The sequence below is a fragment of the Zingiber officinale genome, chromosome 10B, assembly GCF_018446385.1.
Source record: "Zingiber officinale cultivar Zhangliang chromosome 10B, Zo_v1.1, whole genome shotgun sequence".
Taxonomy (NCBI): domain Eukaryota; kingdom Viridiplantae; phylum Streptophyta; class Magnoliopsida; order Zingiberales; family Zingiberaceae; genus Zingiber; species Zingiber officinale.
The window spans coordinates 86,485,359-86,493,388 of NC_056005.1; the positions used below are offsets into that span (position 1 = coordinate 86,485,359).

The following is an 8,030-nucleotide window of genomic DNA, read 5'->3' on the forward strand; positions in this document are numbered from 1 at the left end:
CCATAGTAGATAGAGCATTTTCAGTTATGAAGATTGTGAAGAATCGACTTTGCAGTAGAATGTATGATCAATGGTTAAATGACTCTATGATGACATTTATTGAAAAAGATATATTTAGTAAATTATCAAATAATTATATCATGAATTATTATCAAAAAATGAGAGACTGTATAAGTCAATTGTAAATCACATTTGAAATTTCTGGGTCCACCACTAGACCAAACAAAACAATCAATTAAAACAAGTGAAAGGGAGGATTCATTCAACACATCATGAATTTTTAATAGCATTAACTACTAACCTCTAACATTTTAAATATATGAGAGGTGTTTAAATTTGTTTAAACAACAATAAGTTTATATACTCCTTAAGCATGGGGAGGTTATGCTCCTCGTTGTAGTTGTACATCACCCTCACCATCCTAGCACTATTCAAGCAAGCCGTCACAAAATCTTGAGAGAATGTTGAGGTCGATGAACTGAAGCATTCCTTGTTGAGCTCCTCCCACTCTTCATCTATCATTTGCATCACTTTTTCCTTTTCAACTTCTAACGACCAATGTGGGTTCTCCTTCATCATGCAAATCAACAACGAGCCATCCCTCCCAATTTGTTTTTCGTCCTAATTATCATACACGATAAATTCATTATCCTCTTGCTAGTATAGAATCATAAAAATTTAAAAAAAAATATCTACCTTTGCACTTCCCAAGTCATCCCAAAGTCGAAGAATTCTCGAAGGACAAGACATAAGACTCGGCAGATCTTCACAGAGATCATTCGTCGTGCGATGTCCTAATAGAAAATACATGTGCATTAAGGCTGCAGGAACACCACAAGTAATTGTGGCAATCTTCATGTAGTCATCCATTGTCGGGACTTGGTCTTTCGACAACAATTTTGCTTCCACTAAAAATGCATTACTTAATTGTATCCACTACAAAACAAAGTCAATTTTTAACCAAATTTCAGTGATAATAAAAACACTAAAACATATTTTACAAAAAGAACAACAATTCATACTGATTTCTTTAGATATTCGATTGGATTCCATCCATGTTCCTTGAGCACAATTTCGGCAATCTCATTGATAGTGCTATTTAATTCCTTGAAGCATACCCTCATGTAGTTGGGAAGGGAATCCATTGAAGAGTGATCCCATCTGCAATGGTCATAAAAGTCATTAACAATTAACTGATCACTCTAAAAAAAATTTGATCCTATGAGTTGGTGAAATAAACGTGACTAAATACCTTTCAATGGCCTGTACAAAGAGATGGAGATCGTCGATCGATCCTTCCACGTCAAAAATATCGTCAAGAAGATAAACAAATGCGATGATCTTCGAGAGAACAACCCTATAACTTGAAAATTTAGGGTTTGGTAGACATGTCATTGTCCAAGTGAACCACTTCAAGGATGGATCCCGAGCAAACCCTAGCTCTTGGCCCAATCCTGACTCCTTCCACCATCTATATACATATATATATATATAATCAATCAACAATAAATCAATCAAATAATAATTAGGATTTTAAATGAATCAAACATTCATAAGTATGAGTTGTTGTTAAACTTCATAAGAGTTTGTTAATGCACGTTCAGTATACATAAAGTTAATTAAATGAACAAACTTTAACAACTCATTAAGCTATATACAAATAAGTTTGAAAACATATGTGTTCAGTTTATTAATATTTAGAATAGAGATTGTGAACGTACCATGTACCAGCAAAGTTTTTGAATCATATTCAAAACTCAATATTATATTCTTATACAACTTGTAAATAATTAAAGAAACTTTTAAAATGAAAATAAATAAACTTGTAAAATCAAGCTTAAAAATATAAAAACTTAAACCAACTGTTCAAGTCAAGTTTGAATAAGCTCAAACTCTTAAAAAGAAACCAAATCAAGGTTGAACAACGTTTTCATCTACTTAGTTAAATTAACAAGCTAGTTTGAACATAACAAATTAAACTTAGCTGGGCTCATTTGTAGCCCTAACAAAAATTAGCCAAAACTAAAACTATATACCTTGTGACTTCCTTTAGTTCCTTTTGATGAAGTGACTGGAGCATGGTGAAATCCATCTTCCCCAATTCTCGAACATGCAAATTGTGATAGAAGTTGTCACGATCGAGATACTGCCTTGCTTTGAACCTCTTCAAGGTCATATGAGATGGAGCCTCCAGCACCTGTTCAATAGCCACGGTAAACTCTGGCCCCAAAGATGCCATGTAGGACCTGAGGTGACGGCTACTGAATTCATTGGCCCTGTAGAGTATTAATTCTCCACCAGTATTCAAATTCGATGCTTCAAATAGATTCATCAGTCCATACATCTCCTTGCTGAGAGACGCCATGAACTCTCCTCTACCATCATGGAACCTGCGCAGCACATCTAAAGAGATAGAAGGAATTGGTATAATTAAATCCATTTCATTTCATTTCATCATGCAATACAACAACAACTACAAGCATACACCTCAGTTACCTGTAGAAATGGGGTATCGAGCTTGTCTCAGTAATCGAAACAAAAGGGCCACTTCCGCGATGCTACTGGCTTCGCCATTGGAGATGGGGAGTCGCTGGTCGTATAAAGAATGCATCTCGGCTTGAATCTCTTCTTCGAAATGGTAGTCGATGGCGAGCTTTTGAAGGGAGTCTATGAACAGCAAGGTCTCCTTGGCTCCTCTTGTCTGGTCATCAAACATCCTCCTCACTTGGCTCAACCGGTCGCTGTGTCTCAGGCACAAACTCTCCTGCATGCATGCATGCACAGAATTAAACCAGCAGGCCATGAACCTATTAATACGAGAGTAGCTAAGAGAAGTGGCCACTCACTTGATCTTCATAGATGTCGGACTTCATGATTCGTTGTTTCTGCAACTGATGAAGCCGCGGCGGCATGGCGATGTGAGTACTGCTAGGGTTATTGGTGGTGTTGGTGTGGAGAGAAGCCATAAACTTGGGGTAGAAGGAGGAGCACTGCGCCAGCATCTTGCTCTGTCGGCTGGATTACTAATCGTATAATGTCTCTGTGTTTGATAATTAAGCTGTGGCGGGACCCTATTTATAGGGAGAAGTGGAACCATGGCCACTTGCTCTAAGTGCTTTTGCATCTCCACCGTGTCGCCCCTGGTCATGGCGTCGCAATAGAATATTTAAATTGTCACTTAAGTATCACGATTTGATCTCTAATTATAGATATTTTTCTTCGGATGCATAACCAAAGGATACTGAGCTTCTAGACTGCCCATCGCGAGCGCTTTCCCATTTACCCTGATGGCCGGTGGAAAAAATTTCGTGGGGTCAGGCCGGTCACTATAGGACTAGTCAATGAGGATTTTTGGATTTATCATTTTTTTTCATCTCCACCATATCCCTTCGAAGCGGTGTGGCGGTTAATGTAAGTACCTCGCGTAGTTTTGACGTAGTTAACCGAGTTAAGTTAGGTCCTGTGTGTATTTGATACATTATGTCTAAGTGTGTAGGAACTTAGTAGCACTAGAAGTTGAGTGGAAGACGCAGCTAGTGAGAAGGATAGCACAGGGAAGGGAGTTGACGGGCTCGGTGCGTTCGAGATACGAGGTGCTGCAGAAGAGCAAACTGGTGGACGAAAAGGGCACGCACAGCATATCCGAGGGACAAGAAATCGGGGAGGAAGGTTGCTCGAGAAGAAGGTCGAAGTTGGATTCAAGTGAGCTCAACTCTGAATAACCGGATCATCACCCACGCAAGAAGACTAGCTAAAAGCTGATTTGTCTTATGAAAGGCGCCCTCAAAGCTTATGGAAGGCAACTTCAAGCTAGTTGAAGGCGCCTTCAATACCCGTCAGTCAAAAATAAAGTTTTATTGTCAGCAAATAAAATTTAACCTATTAAAGGCACCTTGAACCTACTTGAAGGCACGCCCGATTCACCGATAGGATTTTCCAGAGGTTATAAAAAGACCATTGTAGTTAGGAAATTAACAACAACTTGAACAACAACTATTGTATCATTCCTAGTCTTTTTCTTGAGTTATCAATGTTAACGAAGGAGTATTTCTAGTAGAGCCTTTTAACACATTGGATTAACAACCACCTAAGTCGTAATCAAGTAAATTCAGCCTTCTTACTTTCCTTTTTTAGTGGTTTATTTTTATACATTTCATTTTTGTTTAAATTAATTAACCATCCTTGCTAAGCAAAGCAACAATTTTTTTTAAACTATGATTTCAGGCAATTCACCCCTCCTCCCTCCTACTGACCTATCAGGACCAACAAGTGGTATCAGATCGAGAATACTTTAGAAGGACTAAACGCCAACCGAAGTACACAAGAAATGGTCGGACCAAATATCTACCCGTCTAAGTTCGAAGGGAAGTTCAAAACTTGAAAAAAGAAGATGGAGGTATTCTTCAAAACTGATTTCGAATTATTGTTAATAATGAAATATGATAAGGATCAGCAAGGAGTCGACAAAGAAGAATATCAGTGGACGAAGAAGGAGCAAGCTGACTTCGTGACAAATGTCTAGGTAGAATTTCATCTGCTGAATATTTTACCACTACAAGAAATCAACCGAATCGAAGCCAACTAGTCAACTAAAGAGCTCTGAGAGAAATTCCTAAAACTGCACGAAGGGACCTTAGAAGCAAAACTCTTAAGACGGGATCTGTTCCGGAACCAAATCAGCAACCTCCGAATGGAAGAAGGTGAAACAGTCGTACATCTACACTTTAGCATCAAAGAACATATCACTAGACTCACGAATCTTGGAGAAATGGTAACAACTCAAGACGCAATAAGGTACGCATTGAATACATTTCCAAGAACTGTTAAATGGATGTCTATTGTAGACACCTACTATATATACAAGGACCCAAGGTAAGTAGTCTAGAAAATATGTTTTCTACCTTTAAACTACATGAATCTAGATATGCAAGGATTAGAAAGAATAAGGAGTCAATCAATAATGTCACCCTAAACATGAGAAGGGTGGAGTCAGACACTGACACTTCTTTCGATGAAAATGAAAAGACTTATGTGGTAAGAAAATTCTAAAAAAAAAAATAAAACTAATAATTCAACAAGTCTCAGGTAAAGAAATCTACATGGAACAAAAGACGACTTTGATGCTATAAGTGTAATGAAGAAGAGCATATTAAGAATGATTGCCCAAAGCTGAAGACAAGGAGAAGAAGAAAGAGCCAACCAAATCGAAGTACAAAACCTTAAAGGCAACATGGGACAAGTCATTATCAGAGTTCAAAGTTGAAGAGTATGTTAGACTAGCACTGATGGCAAGTCACTAAGAGGAAAGCATCGACGAAGGGGGAGCTACTTCAGAGAAAAGCAACAGTGAAGGGGGAGAGTTAAACTTTAATACTGACATGGTAAGTGAGGTATGCCTGCTTTCTCTCGATCTAACTTTACAAAGGTATTAAGTCAATGTCAAAATCGTTATGTAAATTAAATAAAATAATAATAATTTGAAACAACAATTTAGAATTAAATGTAATTTTAACCCTTGAATGCTATTAGAAATATATGAAAAATTAAAAATTGAAAATGAAACTTTAAAAAATCAAATTGAAAAATTAAAAAATAATCTGGCATGTTTTAATTCAAATATTTTAATAAATTATAAAGGCCTAAATTGACACTTTAAATTTTATAAGGATTAAATTAAAAAAATATTATAAAAATATGTTCCAAAGAAATTCTTTATTAATTCATTAGATAAAAATTTATTTTGGGTTCTAAATGATGCTTAGTTTAAATAAATAATTATATTTTAATTTTATTTGCAAAATTAATTTTGTACATTTACCTTCTAGATTTTTTGATGAATTTTTTTCCCATATTGTAATAATAAATAATTTAGTTGTAGAAAAGTATTTGGGATTTTTCATCAAGTAAATAATTTTTTATGAATTTTTAATTAAAAATAATAATTTAAATTTTAAATTTTTCAGAGACTTATTTTTAAAAAACTTGATTTTTTATATAACTACCGTTATATTTTGAACATTTAGAAAACTTAAACAGATTTTTAGAATAGAAAAAATATTTTAAAATTTTAATTTCAAAAATGATATTCTCTACCTGAAATATTTTTTGTGCAAGATTTCCTTTAGAATTTCTTATTCAACTTTTTTTTAGTAATAGAAAAGTTGGTTCTCTATCTATAAATTTTTTTTCAAAATTTTCTAGCCTTTAATAAAATTTCTTTGAATTATTTATAGAAAAACTAATTTTTAAGTATAAAAATTCATGAAAATTGATTTTTAAAAAATTTAATTTTTTGCTATTATTCATTCCATCTTTCATGCATAAAAAAATTAGAAGATTTTTTTAATCATAATCTATTGTTTTACATTTATTTTATAAAAACTATTTCTATACTAAACAAAGTATTTCTATTAAAATACTTGAATATTTTTCATAAAAAATTTTATTCTAATCCATATCCTTATGTCGTCGGTGGAATGTTAAAGAAAAATTTATAGAATTTTTCAAAGCTTTAATCTATATTTTAAATTAATTTTGTTAAAAATGGTTATTAATCGAAGAATTTTATATTTTCAAAAGAATATTTTTTGAAAAACTTTCTTCACATACCTGCTTCCTTAACAACCTTCAAATTTTTGTTTATCTTTTCTCATATTTTTATCCCAATATTATTTTAATGTGATCAAAAGAAGAGAATAAGAACTTTAGTTTAGAGGAGGTTATATTTATAAGTTTGTAGTATGCAAAATTTCAGTTTTTAATTGGTAAATTATTTGATTTTACTCTAACTTTAACTCGAATTGATGCACATTAAAAAGAGAAATATTATAAATACCCTAAGGTAATTTTAATATGATCAATCGAGTTAAGTTAGGTTCTTTGTGTGTTTGATGCCTTGTGTATAAGTGTGTAAGAACTTAGGAGCACAAGAAATTGAGCGAAAGATGCAACTAAAGAGAAAGATGGCACAGGAAGGGAGTCGACAAGCCCAATGTGTTTGAGGTACGAAGTGCTATGAAAAAGTACACCGATGGACAAGAAGGATACGCACGGCGTATCTGAGGGACGAGAAGTCGGGGCGGAGGCAGGGGAAAAGGTGGTCCGGACGCCCGGAGGGGATCCGGGCACCCGGAGGCAAGTTTTATCCTCTGCGTCGCCTCGCCACGTGGAGCATCCTGACTGGACTTGGCACGTCGCACCAGGGCGCCCGGAAGTGATCCAGGCGCCCGGAGCAGCATATAGAAGAAGCCCCAGGGGTGGAGCTTCCAACACACATCTCTCAGAATTCCCAGATTGCTTTGCTGCTCTGTGCTCCAGCAACGCTAACAAAGCTCCGACAATGCGCCCTTGCTCCTTAAGTTTTCTTTTCTGTTGGTACAGCTTTGTGCTTTGTTTCATTAGCATTTCTTGTACTCTTTTTGTAATCACATTCGAATTGCTAGTGATTGCCCAACGAAAGTGGTCAAGGACCACGGGCCTTCGAGTAGGAGTCGTCACAGGCTCCGAACGAAGTAAAATCAATTGTGTTCATTTACTTTTCCGCTGCGTACTTTTACACTCGAGTTTTCGAATCGATATTCACCCCCCCCCCCCCTCTATCGAATGATCACGGTCCTACAAGTGGTATCAGAGCAGGTACCGCTCTGATTTGGTGCAACCACCAATCAGACAAGGGGTGAAAAATTAATTTTTTTTCGGTTTTCAGTTTTACGTTTAATTTCAAACTGGTATTATTACCTGCTTTGAATTTTTTTTCGTTGCAATTAAAACTAAATTGGTGCAACACCAATTTAGATACTTATATTATTTTTCTTCTTCCACACTACTAATCCAAGACCAAGTCTTGGGATTTTTGTTTTTCTTTTCTTTCTTCTGTGCGCAGGACTAAAGTGTCTCAGACAGAAGGATTCAACACAGTACGACCTCCACTCTTCAACGGGGATGATTTTCCATACTGGAAGAAGCGCATGGAGGTTTACCTCAAAACAGACTTCGACCAGTGGATGAGCGTTACGAGACCCTATAAAATT

General features: G+C 35.6%; 1 protein-coding gene across 1 annotated transcript; it reads right to left on the reverse strand.

The window, feature by feature from the left end:
• Positions 1-330: 330 nt before the first annotated feature.
• Positions 331-3,002, reverse strand: LOC122029248 ((3S,6E)-nerolidol synthase 1-like). The gene is made up of 7 exons (XM_042588186.1): positions 2,847-3,002; positions 2,497-2,764; positions 2,037-2,403; positions 1,253-1,471; positions 1,023-1,161; positions 697-936; positions 331-621 (listed from the first exon to the last, which is right to left on the reverse strand). The coding sequence occupies exons 1-7, from the start codon at positions 3,000-3,002 to the stop codon at positions 331-333; spliced, it is 1,680 nt and encodes a 559-aa protein (XP_042444120.1).
• Positions 3,003-8,030: the final 5,028 nt, after the last annotated feature.